At 36.9% G+C, this 19,362-nt stretch overlaps 1 protein-coding gene across 8 annotated transcripts in view; it reads left to right on the top strand.

The window, feature by feature from the left end:
* The window catches only part of STXBP5L (syntaxin binding protein 5L), a 190,453-nt gene that overhangs the window by 6,735 nt on the left and 164,356 nt on the right, over window positions 1–19,362 (top strand). For all 8 annotated transcript variants that reach the window (XM_048293886.1, XM_048293888.1, XM_048293892.1 and 5 more), the window contains exon 2: window positions 10,597–10,694. In XM_048293886.1, coding sequence (XP_048149843.1) covers window positions 10,597–10,694 — 98 coding nt within the window. The remainder of the gene's footprint in view (window positions 1–10,596; window positions 10,695–19,362) is intronic.

The raw sequence follows: 19,362 nt of genomic DNA, 5'->3' as shown, positions 1-19,362 counted from the left end.
TGTTGCACATATTCTGCACAATTGCAGAGTGATCTTTAGGTTGGTTGTTCATACTGTCAGTTTATATGTCCAACTTCCTTAGATAGCCAGAATGACTCTGAATTTCCTCTGTCTCAAATGACTACAGATGGATTTCTGGCTTTGCTGTACTATGGCAGAAAAAGATAATTTAATTAATCCCTACAAGAGGAGAACAAATTCATGCTGCATAGATTATTTAATGTATTTTTTAATTGTTTCGCTTTCTATGGTTGACCTTGTATTTTTAACGATATAAGGATAATAGAATAACCTGAGTTGGAAGGGACCCTTGAGGATCACTGAGTTCAACTCTTGACTTCAGAAAGGGAAACCTAAAGGCTAAACTATTTTCTCTAATTTTGTGTGCCATTTCAAGTGGGGGATTTTTTTGGTTTTTGTTGGTTTTTTTTTAATCCATGGGATCACAGATGTTGGAAGATCATCTAGTCCCAACCCCACTACCATGGGCACAGGCACTTTCCACTAGACCAGGCTGCTGATTGCACCATCCAATCTGTTCTTGAACACTTTCAAGAATGGGGCATCGACAGCTTCTCTGGGCAGCCTTTTCGAGTGCCTCACCACCCTCTCAGTAAAGAATTTTTTCCAATATCTAATCTAAATCTATTCTCATTTGCTTTGAAGCCATTCCTCCTTGTCCTATCACTACAGGCCCTGGTAAGAAGTCCCTCTCTAGCTTTATTTTAGCCCCCTTTAGGTACTGGAAGGTGCTATAAGGTGTCCCTGGAGCCTCCTCTTCTCCAGGCTGAACAACTCCAACTGCTAGTGAGAACTGGACACACTGGCTATATTATACCTCACCTGTGGGTCACCAGATATTTAATGAGAAAGTTTCTCACTATTGCACTGGGAAAAGCAATTTTTAATCTCTTCTAGGAGGATGGAGGAAATTCAGCCTGGTTGGCTCTGAGTGTTCTAATTGAGGAGCTGTCACATAAAAAGTTGGTTGCATGAGCAAATATACCCCCAATTTATTTTTGAAAGAAAAATACTTACACTTAATTTCTTAAAGAAATTACCAAGAAATTACTTAGAGGTTCATGGATAAAAATATGAAGATTTTTTTCCAAATAGAAATGCATATTCTGTGTAAAACATGCAGCTGTCCTCGGTGGAGCTGGACTAAATCCAAGACAGACCCCATTCTCACTTAGTTTAGATGAATATCCATTCATATCTGATTTCTGGTTTGAGACATCTGATACTCTCTGGTGTATGATTTATGCCCAAATCACTTTTGGAAGTCTGTGTGAAAGTACTGTGAAAAGTTAGTATATTCATTTTATAAACAGAGAAAAGGAAGCAGTAGAGCATGAACTAATATACCTTCTTAAACTATATGAATATAGTAGTCTGTTGGCTGTTCTAAGAAAAAATGCTTATAAAAGTAGCTTATGGGGTATGTTAATTTGTCACAATGTGTGTTAGAATCATTATAGGGGAAAACTAGAGGACTGTAGGATTAGAAGTATAAGTAATGTGTGTCTGGGGAGAGAAAGCAATATTAGGTACAGATGGCTGGTAAGTATGCTCAAATGTAATAAGATGTTATCTTTGTGAAGTGCTGCGTCCATTCCTAACAGATCACCAGCAAAGGCTATGAATAATAAAAAGTACTAGAGACAATCTGTCACCTGTAGCTAGGGTCAAAGTCTGAAGAGGTGCACTCTTTATGGTTCCTTTGAAGTTAAGTTGTATATAGTGCTGAAAAAAACCCAACCTCAATATTCAAGGCTTTGAGTTGATTAATGCATGTACTCAGATGGAGCCTTACTGAATTCTGTGGTATATATGTAGATTCATGTGTATATGGTTGCATGTGTTTTTGCAGATTTTGAATCCAATAAATTAAAAATAATTGCTTCCGTTTTATCTAAAATCTGTTATGTAAGAATGCTGTGAGGTCAGACACTCAGGAATCAGGTCCCTTATTCAGCTAGTATCCAGTTATGTCTGTGTGTGAGGCAATCTTGTCTTTATTGCATCTTTTTATTTTCTTGAAGTGTTTGCTTACATTTTGTTCCTGTCCTCCATCACATTTGTTTTGAACAGTACACAGCATATTGGGAGGATGGATGCTATTCTCTGTGTGTTCTTCCTGTGAGAAGAAGATATCCACTGGACATCACAAAAATAATAAATAATAATAAATTAATGAATGCTCATCTCTGCTTCATTCATCCTGTTCCATCTATTGTATCCCTTAAGGGAGGAGATGTGCTCTCAGTTACAGCTGTCCACCATCACTTGTGTTACAGATACATTCCATTGTAGCTGTGGATAGAACTTAATTTTACTGAGTCCAGAGATCTCTACTTTATTCATTGTTTGTCCCTACATATATTTTTAAATGCTCCCTGAATGAGGCAAAGGCAGGAAAAGTGGCCTGTGGTTATGTAAACAGAAATCTGATTCTTATGATCCTTGGCTGTACTGTCTTCATTTTTGTCTGTGAGCTGTGTCCTTGGTAGCTTCATGGGCAATGCAGAGTGGGATAGTGATGGGCAAGATCTGCTGGATTTCACTGCTCTGAGAGGGTAAAACCCTGCCACAAAATACCGCAATTTCATTTGGAATATATCTTCACCCTCTGTGAGATGAGATGCTGGCCATTATTTTCAGATTAAATTCTCAATTCAACATCAGAAAAAAAAAATCTTCAAATTGCATACAGCATGTGTAAAGGAAGAAGGTAGGAGAAGATCAATTATGACTTAGTATTAAATAGTAAACAACATTGTAAATGCTAGTAATGAAATCTGGTAATAGCATTTGTATACAAGAATACCAAATTACAATGCAAAACAGATTTTCATGGGAATAAACCAATAATACAGATTATCTCTAAATCAAAGTAGAGTTTTAACACTGTTTCTGTAGCTTCCTCTCCTGCCATTCCCCTCCCTAAACCCCCCACCCTTCAAGAACTTTATCACAGCAGCAAAATTTTTAAAATCCCTAAATAGGGATGATTTTTTAAAAAAATTGAAATATTCTGAAAGCAGCAACAGAAGCATTTGCTTCAGACCAGAAACCACAATCAGCCATAACAGAACAGAACACAATCAGCCTAAAGTAGCAAAGTTTCAGAAATCCAAAAATGGGAAGTCATGCAAAATTAATTGGCATTATCGCTATGTTGGTCTGATATAAACTTAATAAAAACAGTTTTGTTTTTGTTTAATTTCTCATTAAAGTTATGAAATTATCTCATTCTCTGCATCCACAGTCATAGTGAAGACAAAATATTTTCCTTTCAGGTATATCAGATAAGTTGAGTGATTTTTCAATTCTTGTAAGTACCCCTAAAGCAGATCTCCTTCAGGCAGATGATATTCTGAACCAGCCTGTCTCAAGTTCTAGAGTAATACAGTTAAACGATGCAACAACAAAATCAATGGAATTGCTGTCTGAATTACTTTGATTATAAAGATTCTCCATTTGGACTGAAGTCTTGCTTAAGGAGGTAGGCCAAAACGAACTTTGCAATCAGTAGTTTAGGGTTGGGGTTTTTTTATAATTTTACATTAAAGCCAAGGGCAGATAGAGTTTTATGAACGTCCAAGGCATTTCTCCATAGGCTGACGCCCTATTTCTTCTTGCCAGTTTAAATGGCAATAGTGGGAAGTACATTATGGCATACTTACTGTACAATGGATGCAATTTCTTCATTGTGGTCTCAATTTTTCTTCCCTTTTTCTATATTTGCCTGGGTTTTGTTGGGTTTTTTGGTTTGGTTGTTTGTTTTTAAACTTGCTAGAGTTCTTTTAGAAAGAATAGGAAGGGAAGAGGTGAAAGAATTTTGCATACATTGTTCCGCCTTGGACTTGGGATTTCTCCAAAGGGCATAATGCCTCCCTTAGGATGGTTATATCCATGTATTACCCTGTAACTTATTATGCTGTAACTCAGTGCTGTGGTAGATGTAGCAGGATGGTGTAGTTGCCAGGCAGTTGATTTGCCACAGCTACACTGATCTAAATAGATAAAGAAAGTGATATTAAAATTCAACTACTTTAGCTTTGGGCAGGAGGGGTAGGACTAGATAGTCCACAGAGTTCCCTTCCAACCTCACCTGAGCTGGGAATAATGAAGCTCATGGACAAACGTAATTTCATTTATTTGTGGATTTTCCTGTCTAAATTATATTAATTTTGTATTTTTGATACATTACAGTGTATTTCAAAGAACAAGCCTGAAGAGAATGCTTTTTGAAATTCAGAAGGCCTTATTTTTCCCCTGTGGTTTACTTAGCTTGGCCGTTTGTATCTATATGAACCCCATCTAAATACAACCATCCTTATTTAATAGTCTTTAACATCTAGCTTGCGGAAGTGAAAATGACAGTGGAAAAACACATCCTGGAAGTATCTGCAGAGACCTTTGTCACGGAAAAAAAATTCGTATGTTCATTGTACAAAAATGTATAATATAGAAGGCAGTTAATTTCAAATACTGTAAAATCTCTCTTATTTTTCATATAATTATCAGTGTATGATATTTGTGAAACTAAACTTTTAAAATTCAGGCTGTATTTGAAGTCTGCTTTATGTCTAGGACAGCTATTTTTTCAAAATTCTACCATAGCTAATTAAGTGACCTTTTATGACAAAGTAAGTTCTATAATTTAAAAACTAAAAAACAAACCAAATTTGCCTACTGCTAGAAGTATTACTATTTTATGCCAAAAGTTTGTGTATGGAAATATTACGAAATTTTGTTTGTTTCCTATGCATATCTTTTCTTCCTGACCCAGTATTCCTATTTCAGTAATACTTCTTTGTGCCCACATTTTCCATGTTTTCTTCTTTACTGTATTTTTCTCCACCAATACTGATCTCCTTTTACTTCCTCTCTGTTTCACTGCTACTGGCGAGGATAATAAGCTCATAAGAAATACCCTGCTGAGACAAACCCATGGTCCATATCTCCCAGCAGTCAGTCTCTGACAGTGGCAGCGGAATTGTCACTTAGGGAGGGTAATAAGTTACATCATTTTCTGCAGTCCATTCCCTTTCCAATCTCCCGTCATCCACCATCACTGGATTTGACATGTCAGAGGGCCTATCTTTAGCTGGTCCTTTTAAAATCCATTTATCAATCATGTGAATGAATTTATCCAATGCCTTTTTGAGCCTTCTGATGCTGTCAGCCTTCAACACCTCCTATGGCAGCAAATTTCAGAAGTTCATTACCTATTGTGTAAGAAGTTTTTTGGTTTTTTTTTTTTTTTCTGTTTCAAACTAATCTTTAATTTCTTTTGAATGCCTCCATGGCTTTGCCAAATATGTTTAGCTTGCCCACTCACTTGTTTATGTAAGTCTTAGTCATATTCCCCCACATACAGCTCACACAAGTTTTCTATAGCAGCAGAATGATGCCCTTTGTGTTATTCTTTATGCTCTTCCTCATGATGTCTAACATTACTTGGCTTTTTGGGTTGCTGTTGAACATTAAACCAAATATTTCAGAGGAATGACAACCATGCCCAAAAATGACTTTGCTGAGTTGTAAATGGTAATTCCAAATTCAGCACTGTGCAGATGCAGTTAAGATTTTTTTTTCTTCTAGATGTCTTATCTTACATCTGTCCATGCTGAAGCTCATTTATCAACTTCTTGCCCACTTAAGTCACTCCAATGAGGTCTTTCAGGAGCTGGTCACCAGGAGTACTGAATTTCACTATCCAAAGGAGCTTACTATTAGCTATGAACTCAGAGATTTCAGGGTTCATTACCTTTTATAGGTTGTCAAAGACAATGAGTAAAATTGGTCCAAGTGTGGAGAACTCTACTTGTGAATTTTTTTCATGGTAAAAAAATCTGTAAAATTCTATGCTTTGTTTTCTGTTATTTAACCAGCTTTCAGTCCACAAAGAAATTTCTTCAGTCCCATGACACTTCTGTTTCTCTAATACATTGCTGTGGAATGTTTTTGGAAGGCTTTTGGAAAACTTATGTATATTCATATCCCCTTTATTTACTTGCATGCTGACAGCTTCATAGAATTAGAGAAAACTAGTCAGATGTGATTTCCCATTGAAGAAACTCTGCTGACTTCTGCAACAATCTTTATCTGTGTGCTCTGTTAGTCTTTATTTTACCATCTTGTCAGGGACAGCAATCAGCCTTCCCAATCTACAGGTCCAGAGTCCCTTTTGTAAATGGCTTTTTCCAGATGACTCTTTCTAGCTTTACGCCAAGGAAAAGAACTATGTGTGGGTATCTTTATCTAAGAAAAAAAAAAAAGGTAGTTTTTTAGAATATTCTGTGAACGTGCTCTGAAGCCGTGGTTCCTAATACAGGTTGAGAGCAATCAATAACTTGGGTTTGAAAAGTTTTAGCTACGCTCTGATTTTTACAAAAAGTATTACTTTTAAAAAATGGAAATTTAACCAATAAAAAATTTATCTCTCCTGCATTGTTTACTTACGTTGGAAGCTTGCTGATATCTTGTTCTCTTACCGTTTTTCATGAGAAGGGATCAGTCTTACCAGTCAGAGATTACAGACACAGAGATCCATAAATGAGGCGTCATGGTCTGTAGAGACATAATACATGGCAGCTCATTTGTATAAGCACTCATTTTTACCACTACAATCTTGGAGTACCACAGTACTAAAAATAGTATTGAAGTGGTGAAAATGCTGTAATCATTCACATTTTTTAATTTCCTACATAGCTGAGTAAGAGGCTGGAGAGGTTTCAGTCAATACTTCATCCTCTGTTTTGTAAACCACTCAATTACTTCTTCAATGACATTTTTGCATGTGGCGTGTTGGTCACAATTTGAAGGTAGACTCTAAGTGCTGAGTCACAGGTTTAGACTACATAGTTAAATTTTAACAAATGTACATATTCTCAAAATTATTTACCTAAGTAAATCACTTTTGCTGTCAAATGTTAAATGAAACAGCGTATCTCTAAAATATTAGTCGAAAAGTTACAAATTTTAAGTTTATACAAATTGACAGAAACACTTTTGACTATAAAATCAATTTATTAGTTGATACACTTTAAAATTTGTTCTAGTTCTGTATTTTCTGGAGCTATTTAGAGAATGTTATAATCACTTTTATTAAAAAGGTGTCTTTGAAGTCTGAGATAAACTACCACAGAACAAAAGTTAAGAAAAACTCTTATACTGAAGAATTGCATTATGCACCATGTGAACAATTATACTGGGTATTGCATATTAGTAGCAGTGCATTTTTTTTTTTCCAGCTACTGAAATATATCATGGTATCTTAGACTGAAAAAGACCATTATGTTCTGTACAGGATATTAAAATGTTCATTGGTAGATTACTAGCAAGACCAAATAATCAATTTCCTCTATTAATTTAGGTAAATTGGTTGTGTAAAGATTACTTTAATGATATATACATGCAATTCACTGCTTAAAATTATTTAAAAGAGAATTTAAAAGAGAATAACCAAGCTGAACAAAGATTTATGCTGAAATTTTATCTGCATTTGTAATTGTTCTGTTTCAAATAAATTATTTTGCATATTGCACAGAAACTCTATGTCCTAGGGAGCACAGACTGCCTCTAGAGAAAGCGTGCCCAAAAAGGAGACATAAAAGGAAGCTGGATAATGTGGAGAAAAGCAGTCCTGGCTCCATCTGCTGTCTGGTTTTTTTTCCTCCCTTTTTTTTCCTTGGCAGCTTCTTTCTTGGGGTATTTGGGGTAGTTAGGCCCTATATTTCTTTGAACACAGACTGATTTTTAAGTATACTTCTGCTTTTGCCTGCTGTTGAGATTAATTTTGGAAAAATACCCTAACTACTTTGTTTTGCATTTCTGAGCACCACTGATAGTTTTGTTCTATGTTGTTCCTACTGGACACAACTCAGATTAAGTAGGAATGTACTTTTTTTTTTTGGTCACCCTAGGATCAAGCTAATTTTGTGGCCTTCTCTTTCATCTGTATTAGTAAATGCTGTAAGGTAGCTCAGGCACGGTTCTAGAATTGTTACTCCTCCTTTCACACGTTCACATAAGCTGTATCAATGCACAGCTGAAAAGTCTACTCCAAGTGCTAGCTTTTCATGTAAATTTTTCTCACTGTCCTTGGAAATAGAAGGGTTTTTGGACCAAAGCTGAGGACGAGAATCTGGGAGTTTGGAGTGTTACAGCTTTTCCATGTTCTTTTGTTGAATAGGTTTGATCTTCAGAATAATTTCTGAGGCTGCTCTGATTTTTGTCAAGCCCTCAGTTATAGAGACATTTTTTTCTGTCCTAACTCTTGTACTGTATAACTTGGCTTTCCTTCCAAAATGGTTGTGTTCTTTTAGAGTCCTAATAAATATAAATATTTTACTTGAAAAGTGTAATTTACTTGGATGTTCAATAGATTTCAACAGTTTTTAAAAATATTTTACAAATGGCAGAATTTTGCATTCACAAAAACCTCCCAACTGGAATTAGTCAAAATACTCAGATTTGGAAAATGGCTGCAAAATAGAAATAGCACTTCTGAGCCAATCCTAGAGTTCAAAAATTTTACTGAGCTATGATCCTGAAAAGATGTACATCACTGTTCTTTTAAAACCTAGTTCTGTCTAAAATACTGGACCCAATTAAAATTTCCAAATGGGAAGTCTGACTTTAGATTGCAGAAATACTGAAAATACAATGCAGAAGCTAAATATGTAGGCAAGAATGCAAATAAGTCTTTAAAAATATTTATCTTTGCATTCTTAGATCTTAAAAATAGTACTGAAAGCTCCAGTCATAGCTAATCAGAGAAGCTTACTGTGGCTGGAACTGATCAGAATTCAAACTTTACTATAGAGAGGTTTTCTAAAATTAATAATTAAAAAAAGATAATTGGTGGAATAGATGGGGGTTTTTGCTGATAAGGAAGAACATTTGTTCACCAGAATACAGATATTTCCAAAGAATAGGAAATTAGTAATGCTAAATATTCAACACACTAGAAAATACTACAATCCACAATTCCTGATATTTTTGTGATATGAGAGGTAAAACCATTTCTGTGGTGTATGTCTGGTCCCAGCTTAGGTATCAGAGTAAAAAACTTTATATTCTGAGTAGTCCTAACACTTAAGAAGATGAGAAAGTTAAAAAACCCCAAAACACAAAGCAAAGCAAAGCAAACCAGAAACAGAACTGAGATCTTTGATAAATGCCTACATTAACATAAGAAGAGAGTTACTTTTCTACAGCTTACTGAAGTAGCATATGCTTCTGGGTTTTTTCAGCCTAAAAACTAATAATTAGACATTCTTTAAACAACTTCCCTTATCAGCAGTAATTAAGATACAAGCAAGTAAGATCTCTTTTAAGGAAGTGGTTATTTGCTGAAAAACATACATTTGGTTGTTCCCAAACCGCTTGTGAATATCAGTTCAAGTGTTTCCAGCTGTATTGGAGGAGTTGGAGTGATACAGCTGTGGAATCATCAGCTGCCTTTTACTCAACAGGTCTGCAATTAAGGAGCCCCTTTTGTTGAAGTTGTTCCACAGGGACTGCTGAATGCTTCAGCAGACATAGTTCTTGAAAAAGATAATTTCAAGGAAGAGGAAAATAGCTTAAAAAGTTAAATTTCATTTGTTCAAAGTACTTCCTCTCCAATCCCAACCGCTTACTAAAAAAAGAGTCAGTCCTAGAGTTTATTATGTTAAATAATATAAACCATTACTATTATACCAAAAAATTAGTATTTTGTAACCAGTTTTAGGTAAGCAGTCACACATACAAATTTAATTACAGTTCATTTTTATGTGTGTTTTTATAGTCTAGTTTTTTTATTTTCAATTTTATTCTTATGCTAGTGTTCTCCCTCATCAGATGCTTCCTCATAAGAATTGGGCAAGTCATGTTGGTCATAACCTCCAGGTTAAGGTAACTTAAAATACTGAGACAGTCTTCAAGGATGTGTTGTATCATGCTCAGTTTATTTATTCCCCAAAGTATTGCTGCAAAAATTAGAATTAAAAGCATAGTATTATAAACAAAGATTAAGAAAGGGTGAGTGGTTCAGTTGCTCATTTTGAGAACATCTTCTCTGGCGTCTTTGTTTTTTAAATTGATATTAAGGGTTTTTACCTCATAGACTCAATTCAGTTTATTGGTTTATTGGATCTCTTCCCCTGGACATATTCCATTTCTTTCTGCTAGAGCTGTTCTTTTGAGGCTGAGGTTTCTGACAGTGTTTTGAAAGCATGTTATGTGTCTTTTTTTTTCAGTTTACAGTTCAGCTGCCCTGCATATTGAGGTTATCTTTCAGTATACCACTTCAGCAGTATATACCAGTTGTATAAAAACATACACTTAGCAATCCACTTTGTTGCAATAAAACCATTTAAAAATATTACTGACCTTAAAGCATAACTGGAAATTCACGTGAACAAAATTCACCTCTGTATTCAAAACACTGTATCTTCTTTAATACTTCTCTTGAAATGTATTGAAAATGCTACAGTGTTCAGAAAAACATAGATTCTCTTCTTGTACGTGTAACATAAAACATTCATGCTGTTCCCTGTGGTTGCAGTGCAGTCACTTTGCTCGTTTGCTCTGTTTCAGACGGTTCGCCATGGTTTTCCTTACCTACCCACTGCCTTAGCTTTTGACCCAGTTCAGAAAATCCTGGCAATTGGAACAAGAACAGGAGCCATACGAATGTATCCTTTCTCATTCAGAATTTGCACCATTTCTATGTATTTGTAATACAGGGATGTGAATTATCTTCTGCAAGTGCTCAGGTAAGGTTACAGTTGTTATGTTCTACTTCATTTTGCTTTGCGAGACGGACTGGAAAAGGATGTGCTGTTGAGGAATTAACCAGGTCCTAAAGAAAAGAATTAACCAGGCTTCAAAGAAAAATTTCTGATTTTTTTGCATATGGTTTTGGCATATATTGGTTAAGATAAAACAGAATTGATCTTTTTCAGCCAGGAAAGTAAAAGTGGACAGCAAAGTGGTAGTGAGCAAGTTGTGAATGTTGTGCTAGCAATAAATAAATTCATTGCTGCAATGCAGTTAGCCAACGTTAGATTGCAGTTAGATGGTTATGTATGAAATTATTTAGACTCTTTCAAGTGAATGGTGGGAAATAAGTGATTTTAGGACAGAATTCATCTCTTCCCAGAGGAGAAGGTGAAGCACTGTAAAAGTGTCTATTTCTTTTCATTAATTATAAAGGTACTTCAGTGCCTGCAATTTATATGTTGTTTTTAATGCAGTAGGATTTTAAAGTTAGAAGTCTACACAGAATAAACTTAATTACAAGGTAATTAAATTTGAAGACTTATATTTAAAAAAAAAAAGGATATTTAAATGTGATGTATTTCAAAATGTTTCTCTACATAATTTTCTTAGTTTGGCATGGTTCCAATGTATTCCAGTTTGGTGAAAATACATATAAAGCAAGGAAAAAAAGGAGAAAGAATATTACAGGAAGGTTTAAAAGTTACAGGATACAGAACTAATAAACCAATATTTTTTACAAACTTTTTGTAGCCAAATAAATTATGTGTTCAAAGTAGGGGACAGTGCTGTATGAAATGGCAATATAATGGTTCTTTTGCTATCCTTGTTCCCACGGTAACTATAAATGCAATGAACCCAAAGAGAGGTTACAGAGTAAAGAAAAATCTCCTTGTGGAAAAAGAGCCTGCGCTTCATGTAATGTTGCTAAAACTTTGGTTCCTCCATTTTTGGGTACTCTTGGTGTGAACAGTTGCATTTTTGTAAGCCTCAGTTTCTGTCTGATCCAGAATTTCTCATAAGACTCAACTGTAGCGGGGGGGTGTCCCGGGAGCAGGGGAATTCAGCCAGAGTCACGATACGAACACCGATACGATTTGAGCATCGTGCTCCAGTTTATTGTTCGGTTACACCCAGTTATACTTTTTTCCCAAAGTTCACACCCCTTTCCCATGAGAAAGCCTCTAAGCAGTGGGGGAGCTGACCAGTGTATACCTTTTCCCAAGGCTGTTCAAGGCTGCCAGCTAGCAGGTGCCTTGCAAGCCTGTTTTCAGCCTGAGGCCCCGTCAGGGGTACTTCTGCAACAGCCCTGGGATGCCCAAGCTCTCCTGGGGTATCCTATATTCCACAAGGAATCCTCTACACTCAACTAAACCTCAAGTTATGTGACAAGCTTTGCCTTGATAGTTCCGCTGTTAATTTCTTACTTGTGTGAAGTAGATTGAATATATTCTGTTCGAAAGCAAAGAAGAAAATTCCCTTTAATTTGTGCACTTCTGGGAAGTGCAAATCTAGTAGTCACAGTTTCTTCTTCTTTGTAGAGGTATGCAAGGTTAAAAAGCTGGGGCTTTGTCCCTGGACACTTCACTGATACCTTCAGAGTTGAGGGTATTGGGAATTTCATGGTAAAAGTAGGAAGAAGACCTTGCAGAAAACTGACTCCTGAGTCCACCTCTTCTTTCCATCTTAGCAATCTGTCTTTTCTAGGAGCAGTGCTGTCACTGCCTAGGCATCCTGTATCTTTAAAAGTCCCTCCTCTGAGGAAAATTCAGGTATAGAACCTGAATTAATACAGGTTCATGTAGAATTAATTTAAACCTACATGTCTCCTGCCACAGGAATGGAACATGAAGAGGAAAAACAGCTATATCCCTAAGCTTATATAAAATTCTCTATGTATCTTCTATAAAAATAGATTATAAAGAGGTAGCAGAAGGGAAGAGAATGTTTTTCAAAGTGTCCTTCCTTTTAACATCTCTGCTCCTGTTTTGCTAGCAAACTCCTGCCTCATTCACGGAAAACTTTCTACCAGTTCTAGTATCTGAATCAAACAAGAGGATCAGGATTACCAGGGATTTTGATTTTTTTTGAAGATTCGTCATAACATAAATGCTTCTCAGCTTAGTCACACAGAGCCTGGTTTGCTTAATTGAGCCCTGAGTTAGTGGAAACAGCTCGGAAGACAGAGGGTGCCATAAAAAGAATTACTCATTTATTCATTTTAACTGAGGTTTCTCCACTTGGCTCTAAGTTTTACAGAACATATTACATGAAAAACCTACGTGTGGACTAATAACTTTGCAGTGAAACAGATCCTAAGACTACCACCAGAACACCACTCATTTAAGCCAGTCTTGTTGCAGACCTTTGTAATTGTTGAAATAGGGCAATAAAATTCAAGTCAAGATGTAACAGACTAAGTATTACATCTGGAAGTACAATTCATAATGGGTTCTTTTTTAGCAAACTAAGGAAAATATAGGTTTTAGTGGCTCTAAGTTTTCCACAGTATCCTGTAAAAATACTTTTTAACAGAACTGCACAATTTCATTCTGCCACGAGTATGCCAGGTAACAAAAAGGGAATTAATTACACTGTGGTTGGTTGGTGTTTCTAAACAGTACTGTTGATGGAGTGAAAGGACAGACTACTTGGCTGCCATCAGAGAAATTCACCCAATTATTTATTTGTTTGTTTACTGGTGACACCAAAGGGACCTGGTTTGGATCGGACTCTCTTGTTTAGGGAACACAAAGGGATGGGAAGAGTGAATTTATGTTTAGTATTCATGCAGTGATGTAGAACAAGTTTTCCTGTGATGAGTCTGAGTTGCATAATGGTATTGTTGCTTCCTTGTCTTTCTAAAAGATTCTCATAGTATTGGAATTTCTAGTGGTCACAAGTTCACAGGTCTCAAAAGACAAGCTGTTTAAAACAAAACAAAGAAGCATGTACTTCTGTGTTGTGAATTAATGTCTAACATCAGGCCTTCAGGTGATCATTTCACACGAACCAGCAGCAGTACTGAAGCTGACTATGTTAAATTGTCCTGCAATAGAGCATATTATTCATAAGCTGCCATTAGAATGCAGAGATAAATGAAAGTTCATTTTGGTATGGCAGCCAATTTGTCTTCTCCTAGATTTCTTTTCAGGGTGCTCAGATGCAACTGCTCCTGCTTCTGTAGCGCTGGGAATTGCTGTCGCTGTGCTCTACTGATCCTAGCAGCCTCTGTGGGCTTCCCAAGGAGCTTCAAACAACTGTAGGCTTTACCTACAGTGATGACTGCTGGGTACTGCATCCTAATAGGTGCAGCCCACAGAATCAGACTGCACTGCGAATCAGTGATGGAGTGTCTTCCTGTTACCAACACAGGCTAACAAAATCTGCAAATAAAGGGCCAAAACCCCACTCCTGAAACAGTTGCTATGGCATCTGGTCATTTGTCTCCTTTATCCTAAACACAGCAAATTTTATTTTTCCTTTGAGGTTTTGTTTTTCCTGTTTGGAGCCTGTTCCCAGCTCCCATACCTTTGGTCATTGCTCAGATCATTGCTTGGTACCACTCTACCTGGAATATCCTTGCTTCAGGAAAACACATTCAGTTGAAGAGGGGCTATGAAATTGAATTCCTTTTCTTATTGTCTCCATATCGTTCTTCTCTAGTCCCTGTCTGGAGAACCTTCTGACACTACACACAGTAAAACCAAGTGTGCAGTCTCTGGTTGCTGCCAGAGAAGGTTCTGTATCACCATACAAGGAGATGAGAAATTAAGATACTTGGTCAGACTTATGTCTCTTCTTGATTTCAGAGGAAAAGGAGAAGTCTGGGGGTTTTTTACATTCTCAGTCTGAATAAATAGGTTAAAATCAGTGTTGTTAACAATGATTATTCCAGTAAGAGATTTGAAGTGGCATGCTGTGCTCAGATTCCAGGATGCATATTTCTATATTGTCATTTATTCAGCTGACAAATGCTTGTTAAAATTCATTGTAAGTACTTTTTGGAGTCACTGAGTCCTTTCCTTTGGAGTTCTCTTATTGTATCAGAGCTGCACTTAGCCATTAGAGCTCTCTACTTCAAACACATAGAATACAACATCTTTTTTTTTTTTTTTATCAAACTGCTGATTATTTAGTGGTCAGTTACAATGAGAAATTCTGAAAAAAACCTCTTCTCTAGCTATTACCATCTTTGCTTATCATGAAATGAGAGGAAGTTTGTCTTAAATCCAGGGCAAAGAAAACAGCCTACTGGGTCCAGAATGGCCTCCACACCACTGAAAAAATTATTCACCATCAAGCAGGCTTAAATTAGTAATACGTTTTTGTATGTGTTATAGTGTGGTCTGCTGTTGTTATTAATACATATTCTTTAGACTTACAGGTTCCATACTGTCACGGATGCAGGCTGTGGGGCATGCAAATCTTCGTTTTCACTGTTAGTTGCTTGAGCAAAACTGTAAGACATCTGCAACCCATGCAAGGCTTGTCCAGTAGGCATAGCTGCTTGTTATCCATGTTATCAGAAAATATAGTGGCCATTTTATACCTAGGCAAACAAAACATTATTCTGACTCACTAACACATGACAGTGGAAGCATTGCTCTGTCCCCTCCTTTAGCTTAGCTGCACAGTCCTGACACTTCCTTTGCTCCAATTCTGGTGCTTGTCAGATATATTACTGTGAGCCATCCAATGCACTAACCTGGCAAAATACCAGTTCTTCTGCTGTGCTACTTTTTTTGCCAGATTAGCAAACTGCGTTATCTGGTGCTTACCTCCAGTGTTAGTCAGAATGATGCATAAAGAAAGTGGAAGGAGTGCAGTTGGGACTGGACAGAGAGGGAAATGGGGGAGAAACAAAATTTTGGCCCTAAGGAGCAGGTTATTAAATTGACTTGTCTTAGTGTATGAAATCGCATGTGATAAATCCAGGTATGGCAGATTGCAGCTGTCTATGAAATTTGCTACAAAATGCAGAAATAGTCGTTCAATTTTGAGTGGTATGGAAGATAGCATCTCTTTTACTTGCATTTAAAAAATCTTCATGTAAAGCCATTTGCAAATTACAAAAATTCTACAGGTTCTGCTCAAGAAAGATTCTGCTTTAGCATCATATTTGGAATAACTTTTTCTGGCCTGTTTTATATGTTTCTTCCAATGCTTTAATAGCAAGAGTGGTTTTTGAATGTCAAATAAGGTACACCAACACTTCTTTTAACAGGTGTGTTTTGTGGAAAAACAAACATGGCTTCAGAAAAGCCCATGGCATCCTGGTCTGTGTCAGCAGTAGTGTGGCCAGCAGGATCAGGGCAGTGATTGTACCCCAGTACTCAGCACTGGTGAGGCCGCACCTCAAATCCTGTGTCCAGTTCTAGGCCCCTTTCTAAAAGAAAGACACTGAGGTGCTGGAGTGTGTCCAGAGAAGGGCAATGGGGCTGGTGAAGGGTCTGGAGCACAAGTCCTGCGAGGAGCAGCTGTGGGAGCTGGAGGTGTTTAGCCTGGAGAAAAGGAGGCTCAGGTGGGACCTTATCACTCTCTCAGGTACCTGAAAGGACAAGAGAAAACGGCCTTACATTGTGCCAGGAGAAGTTTAGATTGGATCTTAGGAAAATTATTTCACTGAAAGTTATCAAACCCTGGAACAGGCTGCTCAGGGAAGTGGTAGAGTCACCATCCCTGAAGGTGCTCAAAAGTCATGCAGAGGTGGCACTTAGGGATAAGGTTCAGTGGTGGACTTTTTAGTGCTGGGTAGTGGTTAGACTCGATGGTCTTGAGGTTTTTCCAAGCTAAGTGATTTTATAAGTGATTATCTTGCTTCTTTCTGTGAAACAGCCAGTAAACATATCTTTGATTCCAGTTACTGTGCCAAGTAAAGGGGAAGGTGAAATCTAAACCCAAGATAGCTCTGTTGAACGTCATGGATCCTCAGCAGCTGATGTACACAGAGAGACTGTATTCCTGGGAGGTAAAACTGAGGCTGTTTGTGCACTCTAGAAAAAAGAAAATCCAGCAAAGAAAATGAGTAGCACTAATTAAATCATTGCTGGCAGAGTTCTGAGTAGGCATGGAATTTTACAGTAGCTAAAGGAAATGTGGTAAAGAATGTTTGACATCAGATTGGATGTACTTTAAAAGAAAAGAGGAGAATATAACTTGAGGTTTTGGTCTGTGAGAAGGGTGGCATAAAAGCTAAATATAAATTGTGACAGATTTACTCTCCCTGGAACTGCTGTCTTTTAATCTAAACAAGGTTTCAGTAGTTCTTTATCCTTAAAATAAGCCGACTGTGTTCTCTGCTGTTTACTCTATGTGATTTATTGCGCAGATGGAATGGGGGTAGCACAGACAAGATCATAAACTCAAAGTTCTGTTGTTTGATTTGGAGGAATCATTGATACATTTCATCTTTTATCTCATTGTACAATATAATCTGTAGATTTTTCTAGAGAACTTGAGCTATTCAGGAATAAAAACTTTACTGAGAGTCAGCACTCCTAACATAAGTTCTTTTAAAAATTCCCTTGGAAGTCAACATACAAGTATGTATTTTTGTGTGTATAGATACCTAAATAGGTTATTACAGAAATGAATTTATTGTCAATCTACAAGAATTAAAAATTATTGTAAAAGATACCAAAATAATCAAATTTACCTGTATTACTAAATCTGACAGAACCAGAAGTGGAGAATTTTTTCAATACTGAGACTACTATGCATCTGGTTATGTGTGCATTCATATATATATATATAGCTACACCTATTAGGTTTGTGCATACTTGCATAAATTTGGGTCCATTTGTTTCCCAAGCCTCTTCCATGCTTTTTAAGTAAGCAGATTGGATATGTTACAGTTAAATGTACCGAACTCACATTCAGTTGCTGTTTATCCAGGAGATAAAAATAGAATCCGACATCTGCAAACAAATCTACTGAGAAAATACAGATTTTCATATATTTGGAGATGCACGTAAAACTGGCATACAGGTGTACGGTATATCACCGTGTCCCGCAGTTATAGGGAGGAGGAGGAGAAGAAGATCCAGCAGGCAGGAATTGTGCAGCAAGATTGATTTATTTAATTATTTTACAAACTCTTTTATAGACTTTTTTCTTCATAGTCTAATTGGACAAGGGACCAGCCACCCCTTGGGGGTGATTGGCCAAAATCCTAAAACATCCATTATCAAAATATTTTCTACTATACCATAAACAAAACTTTCCAAGGTTGCAGGTGGCTTGGTTGTTTACATTCCCTGCTACCTCTTCTGTGAGAGAGAAAAGTCTCTCACGGACTTAGAAAAATAACAAGAAGATCCTCACTAACAGCATTTTTGTACCTACACAGGTGGGTGACTGGCAGCATTTTAATTGGAGCTGATGATTGCATTTATGAACATTATCTGAAAAAATGCTTTATGGATGCCTGTTACAAGATTTTTTTTGAGTATAATGAAAAAACCCCTCAATTTACTCTGATACTGAAGTTATGACTACTGGTGATAATACTGGTGATAACTATTTCAAAGAAGTGATGTGTCTTAATTAGACCTTGTGTCAGCTTTAGAGCTTTTGCTACCTTTTTTATTCCAAACTTTGTCATCAGCAGAAGTGTTGACATGCATAGGAAATAATGCACATCAATTTGCCCTCCTTTCCAGTCTGCTAATTATCTTTTTTAGACAAATACCCATGACCTAAATTTGGCAGACATCCTTAAACCACAGAAATTTGTAGTCATATTACACACTTAGTTAGTTATTTTGACTCTTTTCTTCTTTTGCTTTTATCTGGCAGATACTCTTGATGGTAGAGGGAATTGATACTTTTCCAAATAACTCAGGAAAGCTAGTATCTAGCAAAAAGAAAAACCCAAAGTACAGAGACACATACAGTGGGAGCATTTTATTGTTGTGGAAAGAGACCTGTTTTTGTCTAGCTAGAGGCACTCATTCAGTTTAAATTCTTGATGAGTTCTTGAAGTTAGGTGCCTTTCTTGCACATATGTTGTTAATGGAGGGAGACCAGGGGTGAAAGGGGACTGTGGTGGATTGAATGCCCATTATGAGGTAGAAAGGCTACAATGACTGAGTAATTGTCTCTGCATTTGGGAATACCTAAGGAGAAGAAGTTTCTGGAACCAAAGAGATCCACCTATGAGGATCTTTGGCAGCAAGGAACATGAACCATATGATGAGTGGTTCAGTAGGAGATGGGACAGACACAGTCACACACTATTTCAGACCAAACCTCAAGTATAGGTGTAGGATAAAAGCACCGTTTTTCCCAAGGTCCAGGAAATGTGGAGATGAACAAAACAGAGACTACGGTCTCATTCAGGAGAGGGGGAGGGAAGGGTTTTCTTGAAGAAGTTCTCTTCCCTCATTCATGGTCAGCTTACTCCTGCTTTCCCTAACTGACCTAGTTTCACTCCAGTTCTTACAGTTCCTAGATTTCTATTCTTCAGCCCTGACCTGTCTTTTCTTAGTGGCATTAAGCAAGAAATATTCTTTCAATATCCATCTTTCACTTGACCTGTGCAAAGCAATCTCTGAATAATGAATTTTTCTAAGGAAACTG

This window comes from Corvus hawaiiensis, chromosome 2 (assembly GCF_020740725.1).
Source record: "Corvus hawaiiensis isolate bCorHaw1 chromosome 2, bCorHaw1.pri.cur, whole genome shotgun sequence".
NCBI lineage: Eukaryota > Metazoa > Chordata > Aves > Passeriformes > Corvidae > Corvus > Corvus hawaiiensis.
This window is presented reverse-complemented; position numbering and strand designations above follow the sequence as displayed.